The sequence below is a fragment of the Etheostoma cragini genome, chromosome 19, assembly GCF_013103735.1.
Source record: "Etheostoma cragini isolate CJK2018 chromosome 19, CSU_Ecrag_1.0, whole genome shotgun sequence".
Taxonomy (NCBI): Eukaryota; Metazoa; Chordata; class Actinopteri; order Perciformes; family Percidae; genus Etheostoma; species Etheostoma cragini.
Genome location: NC_048425.1, coordinates 14,974,998 through 14,988,341, shown reverse-complemented (window position 1 = coordinate 14,988,341; position 13,344 = coordinate 14,974,998). Strand labels below are relative to the sequence as shown.

The following is a 13,344-nucleotide window of genomic DNA, read 5'->3' as shown; positions in this document are numbered from 1 at the left end:
TGTTTGGTGTGATGAGACCTCTGCTCAGGTTGAAGTAAGGCAGAATTATGCGGGGAATGACTTAATGTCCCCAGTTTCTCTGTACTACAGTAATGATAAAGGTATGTTACCCCAAAGTAACTATGGTTGTAAATTACATTGTCATATTTGTCAGTTTCAAATACACTTTAAACATTTAAAAGTAACGTGATTCTTGGTGTTTAATTCCTGTCACACAAATACATCATTTGTATTTTCAGAGCAACATTTTTTGCAAGTTGTCGTCTATTTTTTGGTTCCCTCCAGGTTGTGCAAAGTTTGATTCAGATTCTTTTTTTTTAATAACATGGTTTTGTAGGTTGTAGGTAAGTGACACCAACAAGTCAAAGAAAATGTGAAGTCTTTCTTATTTTGAGTCTAAAGCAATTAGAAATTAATATTTAACATGAATCCAAGTCACTCCAGCACAAGGGTCCTAGCATAGTAGTGGTGTCTAAAGCATGGGCACAACTTGTTGCTAGTAAGGCCACAATGCATTGCTGCACATTTGATGACATTTTCAAATCAGCAGCAGGCCAATGACAATGCAAAATGGTAACTAATGATTTAAAAGTGTCCAGAATATCATGTTAGTAGTAGCCTAGCAGTAGTGTAGCAAGGAATAATGAACAAGTGAAATAAGGAGTGATTTTGGACCAGTTTGTTTTAAATTGCAGCCATTGAACACTACTGCAGCTCGAGCACCAGGTAAATTTAATTAAGAGAAAGCTAGCTATTTAGCTAACTAGCTTAGTACCGTATGTTCACGAGCACAACATTTGTGGGGTGACAAGAGAGATAAAAACAACAACAGTCATTTTAACACTCTGACATTCAGCTATAAAGTGGAATTTAGCTAAACGACCACGTCAGGGACACTCATAGCCCCGCGGCTGACACCCACCGGCGGTCCGCGGACCCTGCATTGGGAACCATCACCCTCGAAAGCATCCATCTATTTTTTGGGAGAAGCCGCTCACGTGACGGGGAGACGCCAGCAGCCAGCACACCGCCGCTGTTCTGTTCTGAGAAGCAAGCGGGGCAGAGGGACACAGACAAAGAGACACTCGTCGAGGGAAGACAAATAGAAGACACAATTTCCTTTTGCAACATACGAACTCCGCAGACTCCTCCAACCGAGACGACTGGCACACGCCATGGACGGTTATGCCCGGACCGAAGACGAGAGCTTCTCCTCCTGCCTCATGAACCTCACCTGGGAGAATTGCTACGAGCAGGTAGGACACTACTCTCTCCAACATAACGCTATCGTATCACTTTGGGCAACAAAAATAACAACGTCAAAAAGCGTGCAACGAACATGCTCTGATTAAAAAAAAAATAGTCAAATAAGTTTTAAGGTGACAGGATGTCCCGAGTGAGTAGCCTACATGAGGAGAGCAGGTACTGTAGCAACTTCACAAAACTTCACAAAACTTCGTTGTCCTTTTAATTAATGATCCACAAAACGCTCCTGAATACCCTCTTTCCATTTCTTGTATTTTTCTACCAGGTATGTTACACACTTTTGCTGCTCTGACATTCCAATTCTAACTAAATGGAGAAGTAAGACTAAAAGCCCCAATGTGTCCCAACTACTTTTCTGAAGGGTTGTCTTTCCGAACTTCCTCAGCGCTCTGTAAAATGGGCTCCTGCCCTTGAAATCAATAATAAATTAACATAGTAGACAAAATAAATCTTATGCCAGGAATTCTATAAATAAATTAGAGATAAACACAAACTTGGCATTCCTTTTGAAGTAAGCTAACTGAAATGCTTCAGTATTATGTGGACTCATAAGACGTATCATATCCCGGTGTCTGGAGACCCATGGGGTTGCCAGGTAGGTGTTAAAATCCGGTAATGCAAACTTGGATTGGACCGAGTTTGTTGTTGTTGAGAATATACGTGGTGCTGGGCCTGTTCTCTCACACAGCAGAGCACCAGTGGTGTCTGTAGATAATTACCTAGTTCCTCCGTCTTCCCTCAAGTTTAATCAGTTCTGCCCTTAAAATACACTTATCGTGCAGTATGAAGTCCCTCTTAATTCTCACATTCTAATTTGTGTGAGGAATGTGCGAGGCTAAAGTCATCTGCCACAAGAATGCCAATGAAATCATTATCTGAATGCTAAGAGGACTCCCAGCTATTTAGCAATTTTTGCTCATTGATTGATGCCAAAATATTCGTACAGTGATTTTAATGTTAATTTACATGAATGCCACCATGAGAGCTCAGGTTAGGCTACAGAATATTTATTTTTGTGTGATCAGTATCCAGGTTGCAATTCAGCGGAAGAGGACTTTTTAACAATATCTTCTATGGTTTAGTGGGCCACCATTTTGATTTACAAGCAACAATTAAAGAAGATTAGTCTCTTAAAGCTCAAGCCTGTGATTGGCTCTGCTAAGAGTCATTTTGTAACAGTTGTTTAAGCACAGAAAACAAAAGCCACACTAAATATGATTCAGAAGTCATTGTGAATGGCAATTTAAATGTGCAACGGTTAAGCTTCAGCAGTTTCTTCTGCAAAATGGATTTAGACACGTCACACATTTAGAAATTTACGACACTTACATCCACAATGAATTATTGAGTAAGCAGCATAGATTGTAGTTGGATTCACACCCATCACTTGTGTTCAACTTGAACGGAGGGTTGAAAAGTAGAAGAAAATGTGCTTTAAATGGAACCTAAAAACATGACAGCCGACACATTTATGGAGTGCAGAATTAAACAGTCCACTCTTTGATTAGCTGATATAAGAAAATAATAAGAAAATAAATCACCAATCATTTAAATCCTTTCATGTTTTAAGTCAATTACCAAGCAAAGATACTGAAGATTGGCTTGCTCATCTTCTCAAATGTGTGTAGTTGCAGCTTCTCTAGGTTATTTAATACTGTGAATTCTGTTAATCTTTATCTTTGGGTTTGGACCCTTGGTTGGACAAACCAAACAGATTAAATTCAGTTCAACTTTTCCATCATTAAATGTGTTGACAACAAATCATGGTCTCTTCTGTCCAGGATAGTGCAAGTTGCCTTGCCAGTTGTCAAGACAATTTAACTTTCTGACGTTTCATAGACTAAATGATAATAAAAATGATCGTTAGTTGCAGGCGGCTCTACATTTCTGTGTCATATTATTACTTAACAAAATCTGGTCTCCCTAAAAAGCTTGCATGTAATCTCCCAAATTTCATCTGCTCTTCCAGCAAGTTTTTAGCCATGCACATGTCCTCCCTCGCCCTCCCCAAGTCCTACAGCGGGTGGGTAAGTAAGTAAGTAAGTAAGTAAATAAATAAATAAATAAATAAATAAATAAATAAGGGAGTAAAGGGAAATGTTGACACAGCCTGTCCTTGTGGCCAGATTATCCACTCATGCTTGAGCGCTGGGTAAAGGCCCTGCATTATTCAGCCTAAGAAACAGAGACGGGGAAAAACTGTGGAAAATGTGGGTCCTGCCGCAGGACGGTGTGTGTGTGTTTTGGGATAAGCGCCTCCACTTTTCCAGGAGCAGACATGGGGATAGCTGAAATGCACGGGGTGGGGAAGATGATGTCTTCGCTTAATTATCAAATGAACTCATTGCCTCTCTCTTTACTCCATCTCTTTCTTTTTCCACTCTCTGCATCTTACACACTCGCTTCCCCCTCGACAGCTTTCTCGGGGCTGCTGTCCGTGGTGCTGAAAGTTTCATCACACATTTTGTGCATGTCTTTTTAGAATGCCAGGCTCCAGTCCCTGCTCTTCAAAAGCAATGTATTCAGTTTGTTTCGACAAAAAGCGTGCCAGCACTTGGCAGGCCAGCTCAAAAGGGTGAAGCCTATCATTCAAGACGTTTGAAAAAGCTGCAGGTAACGTGGCTTGCTCTCAGAAGCAGTAAGGACTAATGCATTTTTTCATGTGTCTGCTTTTGCCCACAGCATATTTCATCACAGCAAGGCTCAAGTTGCATTACTACTCACTCAATGGCTTGGCTAAATGAAAGCTCCTTGCTCTCATGTACGGTATTTGATCCATGCGACTCACTTATTTTTTCAGTGTAATGATTCTGTAGCCTGAATCGGTTTAGTGGGGGCACACTTTATTATACTTCTATTTGTTCTGAGTATAGAATAATGTGCTCCACGTTAATTGATAAGAAATTAAAGAAAGATTCATTGTTAATTTGAGTCTGCCATATAGGGTGTCATGGTTAAGTGCTATGAAGTGGCCAAAGTGAGAATGAGCGGAATGATGTCTGCTACTGGGAACACTCTGATGTAGTCTATTCCATATGTTGAATAATAAACCAGTGATTGACTGTGGAGTGAGTTAGCCCATGTGTGTCAGCAGAGGCTCATGGTTGTCTCCAAGACGCATGGTAGCAGTGATAAGAAATGTAGTATGAGGTGAACTGGCCATTCCAAATTTAATTTTAATTGAAGAACAAATGCAGGAAAAACATTAGGCAAAACTTGAAAAAAACAAACATCACCTGTGTCATTAACTCACTTGTAGGGCTGGATCCGAATATTCAAATATACTTCAATGGGTAGGTATACGATTTTCAATTTTGGGATTTGAATATTATTATTATTTTTTTTCAATGTGCATGCAGGTTTAAATTCACTGTGGTGAAGCTGCTAGGTAACTGTCCGCTACAAACAAGCAGTCTGATGTGATTAGAGGTCTGTATGGTTATACTGTATCAGCCTGGTGTCGTCGTCAGGCAATTTGTGAAAGGTAAAGATAGTACAGCTCTGCAGTGTTCATATTGCCGATACAGTGAGGCACTGCTGGCTAAGCATTCCTCAGCACACACTGCGTTGGCCTCTAAAACGCAGGTCTTTCCATTTGTTTAGAATGCCTACAGCAAACAGTTGAGTCAGATTCAACTTTAGGAGTAAAGCAACCTGCCGTATCCCTGCGGTGGACAATCGTGTGATGTTAACCAGCTGTCAGAATCGGTCCCTATCGTTGTGTGGGAGTCATAACGTACAGTAACAGCAAACGTCAATGCCTCTATCGCTGCTGCAAAAAGGTTTTAAACACTATGAAGGTAAAAAACAAAACACAAATGCTGAACTGCCCTGGATTTTATTTAATGACAGGTGACAGTGTCCTGCAACAAGAAAGCAGTCACTTCCTCTCTTGCTTAGTCTCTTTTTCTTTCTCTCTTTTTCCATGAAATAAAGCTGCCTTTAGGTGCGGTTGGATATGTTGGTTTTACCTGCCGCTGTCGCTGAAGCTTCGAATATTCAATATTGAAAAGCTTCGAAGCTCAAAAAATGGTTTTCTTTACAGCCCGACTCACTTACTTTTGGTCATGTGTACCTAGTACTACTCTCGCTTCTACAGCTACCCTCAAAAGTGTGTATCTAATTTCCATGTTGGCACGTTTCTTTTTTTCTTTTCTTTTATCAACAAGTGTGTGCTTGCTGAACACGTTGCTTTTGATAGCAACCCACAGGAGCAGGGCCTGTCTTGCAGTTTAATGAGAAGCGTGTTGTTCCCTTGCAACATATTGCCAAGCTATGGACGGGTAATTATCTAATCAAGACTTTGTGAAAGTGCTGCCGCTGACCTGCTAACCGTCTGGCAGTTTTTGCTGCAAGATTTTGATGATGATAAGCTATGTTCACAGATGTAAAAAGGACAAATCTAAACGCCAACATCATAGCAACATGGTACTTATATATTTACTGACATCCCATAGTTGTAGCTGTTCTGTCTCCATGGTAATTTTTTGTAATGATTAACAATGAAGTTGGAGCACTACGAATAGGAGATGGCAGGGTTTCTTAGCAAAGACTAAAGCAAGTTTGGTGACCATATCATAAACATAGTACCCAAATTAAACTTTATTTTAATTCTAAATGAGTATGTGAATCACCAGAGGAAGCAACACGCTTTTGAGTCCCTGGAACTATAACATGAATTAGTTGAGTTAAGTTAGATGAGTTTAAATCTAATGTAAAGATTTTAAGCAGGAGAAGCTTTTTTACTACACCACCGCGCCCAAACACATACTGTACATTAGTTGAGAGAGACGAAAAAAGATAGTGTTGATGCTTTTTGGCAGAATATCTTTCAGCTTCATCTTCTGTCTTCATCCTGTCTCTGTGAGGAGCTTGTTTAACAGATGAATTAATGTAATCACAATATTAGTTTCCAGAGATATTAATCTTGTTTTCTCGCACTGTGCTTTCTGAATCCTCATCATAGCAGGGGGAGTGCAGGCACTCCAGACTACATTCTTTGATTTTGTGTGGGAAAATGTCTTCCTCACCATTGACAATCTGTTGATACCTTGCAAAATCTGAGATGAAAGGAAATGCAGCTTAGACTGTGAAAAATCCTTGCCTTCTCACCGGGAGGTAAAAGTACTCTCACAAACATTGAATTGTACATCTGAAGTGTTATCAATTCCACCTGAAACGGAGGGCCCCGGTGGCAAAGCTGAACCCCTGTGTTTTTGATCGCGCCAACAGTGCCTGTAAATAAGTATTTTCCCATCTCCCTCTCTGTCTGTCTCTCCGTTTCTCGCTCTCTCTCTTCCTCCCCCACCAAGGTGTCTGGAGGGGGGGGTTCCTTTGATTATCTCCGCTGTGGATTAATTGCTTTTCTTAACCTCTGCACAGACGTGCTCCTACACCGCCCCGGAGCCCGCCGCACGCGCCCAGATGGACCCCTGCCAGGAGAAAAACAAACCACACCGTGCCTCTATCTAACCACCTTCTCTCAATTACTGACCTTCATCCTTGCATTTTGCCTCGGATGTTATCATCGGCATGATCAGTGTATTTACTTTGTTTGTTTAGCTAGTTACTTGGCGCACTGCAGCATTCTTGGCTAGATTTGAAGGAGGACTGAGCATGTGTGAGCAGTGTATTCATTTCTAGAAAGAGTCACGGCAGTGGATCAGAAGTCTGGTGTTGTCAGTTAAATGTATTGTGTGTCATAAAGTGTCTGTAGGTCACATGTCAAGTGAGGCGGGGCATTTTTGATGCAGGAATATTACACTGCCTTTTTTGGAACCATCCTTATTCTATGATTAAATAGATTTTGGCCTTGAGATGTGCTGGCCAAGCAATTTCAGTCACGTGTTTTTCCCCAACACTGAGTGCTCTTTCCCAAATCACTTTGCCTTTGAGACACGCATGTGCATCTCTGAAAAGATCCCAGCCCCTGCCTCCATACACTGTCATATAGCAATGGCCTGCTTCCTTCAGACTTTTACCTTTTGTTTTCTTCTTTAGGACATGCTGAAAGCACATCCTGGGGCCATCTCAATGATTTATACACTACATCTTACATGCAGACCACCTACTGTATCTTCACAGTATGGGCAACACTAAATGTTCTCAGAATGATTCAGAGCTTGATTGCAGGAGTAAAGAAAAAGTTTAAATCTTTTTATTTTCTGGTGCTGACTGAGAGTTAAAAATGTCGACATGAAGAAGTTTATGTCTTAGCCTAGAGTTATTTGCAGAAAAGTGTCAGAAATACAGTATAACCTTTCCAGTCTCTGGCGGGAGTTTCATAATCCATAGCACTAACTTTTTGGTCTTGGTCTCTCTCCAGTTCATCTTTTTTTTATCTCAATAAGTGAATCCAGACAAACTTCTTTTATAATTACAATTTTGCATGACTGTTGATGACATTAATGTAAGTGGTTTTAGTTTTTTTTTTTCTCTAAACCCTAAAGTGTAGCCTAATTGGTTCAGGTGTTTGAAACAGAGAGCACTGTGGGGCTCCAGTCCAACAGAGATGAGACCACACACACACACACACACACACACACACACACACACACACACACACACACACACAGGTATACACAAATGCAAAATCTGCATGTGAGAACAGACGCATAATGTGCACACTGACTCACTCATTCACTCACAAACGGGCTAGACTCCCTGGACTGTATGGTACAGCGTGGTGTTGCTGATTTTCCCCATCAGCAGAAAGCCGGGATGAGCTGAGCTAATTGAGCTGGGAGGCCCGGCGGGGGAACAGGGCCCCTTCACGCACCGGCTCGTCACTTCCTTCCTTTATCCCATCCACCACCATGTCTTTGGTCCCATATCTCCAAACCACTCTGAGCTGCACAAAAGAAAAAGTACTTTCACAATTCAATGTTTCAATAATGCTAGGTGCATATTGATATGATCTTAAATAGGATTTAAATGCATTGCAAAGTCCATGCCTCACGCTAAATGATATATGCGCTCTCTAATGCTTTTTTAAGACTATAGTACAAATTTGAATTATTTGTGCAGTATAGAACCCTTAATGCAATATATAAACTATAGGCTTTCACATACATGCCCAAGCTGACAGGCAATTATTATTATTATTATTATTATTATTATTAAATTGTGTCTTACACCTAAACCGAATTACAAGCCAAAATGGGCCACCTGCATTGTCTATATCACAGCAAACTAGGCAACAACAAAAGCAGATTACCTGTTCTCTTTGAGGGATATTAAGATGTTACATGCTATTCGATGGGCCCTGGGAGGCCCGTCATAAAAGCCACAGCAAGCTGTTGAGACGGAGACTCCGAGTTGTTTCCATCTTTTAGCTGCACTCGGGGACTGATTATGGTCAGGCAAACGGCCTTTACCTGGAAAGTCACTTTCATTTTCTCGTCCACCATTTGTTAGTATGGCTAATGTCTCATTAAGTCTCACATAGGGGAAATGATGTGCTCTTTGGGTGAAGGTTAGGCTCTTAGCTTATCATGAGACAAAAGAGAGACTGATTATCACAGCAAATCCGTGCCTTAGCCTGTGTCTTTCACAACAAGTCCTATTTGTGTTACTGCTGGAGCTGCTTCATTACCCATAATCTATTAGCCCTCCCTCCACCTCCTCCAAATAAAAGCTAAAACATTTGGGCTAAATGATGAGTGCTTGATCACTTTTTGTGTGGTGTTCTAGGAATAGGAGTGGAGGGAAAGGAGGTGGGGGGTAAATTTTATATTATCAAGGAGATAATTACAAAGCAATCATAAGCTGTTTCCGGTAAAGTGGTAAACAAGCCAAGGGCTTGTGCTCTTTTCCCAAGAATAATTAAAAGTCGCTTTGCATTCTATGCATCAGTGTCCTTTCCTCTACTCAGTGGCCACCTCTTTGCATAATAAAACTGTCTGAATCTCACCAAAAGGGAGGGGCATTTTCTGGACCTTTTTTTTTCTTCTATCTTTTTATCTTCTCACAGGTCTATAGAAGACTCATAATCTTGAATTTGCAGTGTCTGCTTTTCATATTCCTGATGCCAACTGACAGTTCTAAACAGCTGTGAATTTCTGTTCAAAGCAGGAAGGTTTCCAAATGCATACTCCTCCACCTTGGCTAAGCCTTTTTAATGCCTGAGTAACAAGGTAATTCATGGCGACTTTCTGGTGGAGGTGTAGGAATATTAGATGAGAAGCATCTTTGTTTGGCTGAATTCTCAACCATTAAAACTTCAATCAACTTTTATTCCAAGACAATACGAAATGATATTCATATGCAACATGCATTTCAGATGGGACTCCATACTCCATATAAATACAGCAAAAATTAGTTCATTTTGTGGATTTTGTAAACTGTTTTCCATGGCTTCTTATAGTTCTGTTCTCAGCAAGCACATTGTTTTAACCTCTTGCTACGATCTGGTTGCTAGACCCTTTTAACACAGCCCAAAGATTTTCAAAGAGAGCAAAAACTTAGACATTTTCTTTGCATGCTGTCAACGTCCTTTCTCAGCAAGGTCTATAACTTCAGATGCTTGGGGCTGTGTCAGATCACAGTGCTCACATGTAGTCATTACTCTACTTCTAGCACCAGAATCAGTCAATTATCCATGGAATCGATGAACATAACCCCACAGCTACTCATTTAAAAGAGCCAATCAATCTGCATGGGCCATTTCTCTATTTTGCTTGCCGTGTTACAAGCATTTGTGTGTTGTGTGCGTGCATGTGTTAGGCGCGATGGGTTGGCCCATGATGGATCTACACGAGTGACAGCTGGTCTTCTGATTTATGGTTGTTTATTGCCAGAGTAAGACTGGAGTTGACCTCTCATCTAGATGGCCACCACTTCCCATTCCCTGTAAAGCCGCAAATTGAGTTGCATGATTGCCTTGCTGGCCAAAGTGTCATATGGAAAAAATTCAGAATTGGTGTCTTGATAAGCATCTGATTTTAAAACGTTTGTACTCAAAGGCTCCTAACTTGGACTCACTCATTTCTGTTTTGGTATGTGCCTGCTGCAGTCGCCAACTCCTTGGTGACTTCATTACTAAATGAAGTGTTCCGTAATTCCAGATCGCACCATGATAAATGTTGTAGCGGCAGTCTGCGAGGCAGAGAGGTTGGGGTGGAAGGGGGACACCGTGTCCTCCCTACCTGATGACATGCAAGGTTTATCACGTTGAGCAGAGACATGGTCACCTTATCCCGGGCCTCATTGTGACAGCCAGCAAGTCACTCGAGAGCACCATTGGAAATCAATAATCCCCTTCGCTTTAATTGTTAGAAATAAAGCTTCCCTGTATTCAGCATCACGTCATCAGTCAAGACAACCTGACTTTATTTTTGCCTTTCCCTCTTTCCCTCTTCATCTTTTCCTCCGCTCACACTTTCTCCTCTGTGGAATGTGCTAGCTGACTATGTGGCAGATGACGTAACAGGAGCTGGCTGGATTCTAGTTTGGAGGACTGATTTGATATGTATACAGAAAGCTTTTGTAGTCAAGTTCAGGGTATTTGTGTGTCTTATCTCGATGTGAGCTCCTACACTGTTGTCTCGTACTTACAGAGGACGCACAGAGATGCTCGCTTCTGTCCTCTGTTGACTTCAAGATGCAAGGATGCATGTTGAGGAGGGAGGCAGGGGATTTCCATCTTACTGTCACTCAATCACACAGCAGTGTCTCATACTACAGATTTTCAACCTTTTTTGGATTATGACCATTTATTGCCAAGCAATGCCTACTCTAGACATGGGCTGTAACTACATATCAAACCCAGGATTTGGTTTGCATCACGATTTTTGACCCACAGTTTTATACAAACATGGGGGGGGGTGTAGAGTTATACTCAGTAATGCCATGTGGCAATTTTTTTTTGCTTTTTTGTTATTCACCCTGAATCCCAGTTTGGGAACCAATGCCTCATACAAAACATAATAATTAAAAATAAATCATAATATCGCCAAAACTGGCCAATTTCACAACTTATCTTTTTTACATACATGTCAAAGCAGGTTACTGTAGTATACTCATGCAAGAAGCCCAAAAACTAATAGTTACCCTGCTTTCACACTCTTTACTCCATCTGTGTCTCCACAAGCTTTTCCTATTAGTGTGTTACCTGGGGAGGACCATAGCTCCAAAAGTCTGATTAGGCTCTCTCTGGCTAATTAACTGCCCGGGCCACAGTTGGCCATTTGCTGCGTTTAATGGAGGGACGATGCCACAGCTGTCCTTCGTCTGTCATTCATCAGATTTTTGCCCTTTATGCCACAAATTTTTGCCATGCAATTTATAAATAGGCAAAGCTAGCATAGCACATGTTGCTCTCATTAAAGTGACGGAGAATATGGTGCATACTGCATGTTTATGTAAACAGCAGCAGCGGCTGTATTTTAATCATAAGAAAGGCATGGAGGGTGTAGAAGGCTTGCGTTGTAATAGAATAAATTCCTGGTGATTCCGAGAGATGGGACCTAATTATGAGAATGTTGTGGTAGTTTAAAATGCTGCAAGCAGGGATGATCGCTGTTAATTTCCCTCTGTCCTCCCTCAGTCTCTTTTGCTCTCCAGTTTTTCAGGGCAACAGGTTGCTTAATTATTTATATCTATCTGTTGCGGTATGAAAATTGGGAGGACACTAACATGCATACAACAGAAGGATTCTAATATTCCCCCCTTGAGCGTCTAGTATACAGTGTTTTTTAGCAGTGGGGATATATTTGCATATTTTCAGTTAGGATTGAACTGTATTTATTGAGGAACTAACATCTACAACAAGTCTACAAAATAATTCTTCATAGAATGAAAAACCCAAAGGACTACATCTAAAGACTATTTCCAATTTGACGATGAGCTGACAGAGCTGACAAGTCGAACGTTGTCCTATTAGAACGGACCCACCGCTGTGACGTTTTTGGTGGACCTGTTTGTTTAATGGTTGACTCGGAAGAAAGCGAACGTTTTGACAATAAACTCCATCAACACAACAGTATGTTGATAACCTGGGAAAAGTTCTACTTGTTAAGTTGCAATGTGAGCAGCAGCCAACGGGGGGTGCGTTATGTCGGCAGGATAATTTAAAAGGAAACCATGACTACATTGTGCGTCTGCAGTATTTCTGATACCGTGGCGGCAGACATTTTGCGATGGCTGGCCGCCTCTACAAAATCAACAAAGGAAACACTGAGTATAGACTTTAGCTTTCCAAATTCTTTACTCTGTCTGGTAACATTGGTAGAGGGAACGGTACTATTCACTTGAATCCTGAGCAGATTGCTCATTTAGTTTTCTACCTGCTCGCACCAACATGAACATTCTCTAATAAAAACCAACCAACTACAGTATTTACTCACTTACTTACCCACCCACTTGCTCACTCAAACCCCAGGCGCTATACTATCATCCAGTATCAGTGTCTGTTCATTAGGCAGGAAGAATGTTTGCCTACTTGTGCAACGGTTAAATATTTTTTTTTCTTATATAATGCTGCTGGAATATTTGGGATCTTCATTTAACCTGCGTGAACAAGTATTTTTACACTGCTGTACACACATGCATGAACACCTTAATTTAAGATAGACAGTCAAGTTAATATTTCAACCCATTTTCCCTTACTGGATGTTTATTTCCAACGTTGTTCTCTTGTGTCTGTGACTGGCCTGCACTTATTTTTTTTCTCCAGTCCTTCCCGAGGGAAAGTGGATAGCACATGTGAACGGATCACTTCTGATTAGTGAGGGTTCTTCAAGAAGATGCCTGTAGTGTTTTTCTCCAGAAACAAACAGTGGTGTAGCCTCCCCGGGGAAAACTGCCATATCCCAAGCACAGCTTAACCCCCCAAGAGAAATTGTTTTATCTCCAGAGTGCTGTTAACTTTGGGCTTTAAACTACGTGCTTGCCGATGCCTTGTTTTTCACATCACGAGAACATGATTGCGCTGATTAAATAAAAGAGAACACTGATGGATTCAGCTTTGTCTAGTCTACACAAGATATATTTTTTAATTTTGTAACAGCCTCACAACAAACTCACTGTCATAGTCATTCAGTTCTAACTGCAAATTTACATATAAAGTGTCTGATAAGC

General features: G+C 41.0%; 1 protein-coding gene across 5 annotated transcripts in view; it reads left to right on the top strand.

The window, feature by feature from the left end:
• Positions 1-548: 548 nt before the first annotated feature.
• ppargc1a (peroxisome proliferator-activated receptor gamma, coactivator 1 alpha) overlaps positions 549-13,344 on the top strand; it is a 262,735-nt gene continuing 249,939 nt past the window's right edge. For 2 of the 5 annotated variants that reach the window (XM_034901351.1, XM_034901349.1), the window contains exon 1: positions 553-1,256. In XM_034901351.1, coding sequence (XP_034757242.1) covers positions 1,176-1,256 — 81 coding nt within the window. In that variant the 5' untranslated portion in view covers positions 553-1,175. Of the gene's footprint in view, positions 1,257-13,344 lie in introns of all 5 variants that reach the window. The other 3 variants (XM_034901348.1, XM_034901355.1, XM_034901356.1) reach the window with 3 other exon arrangements.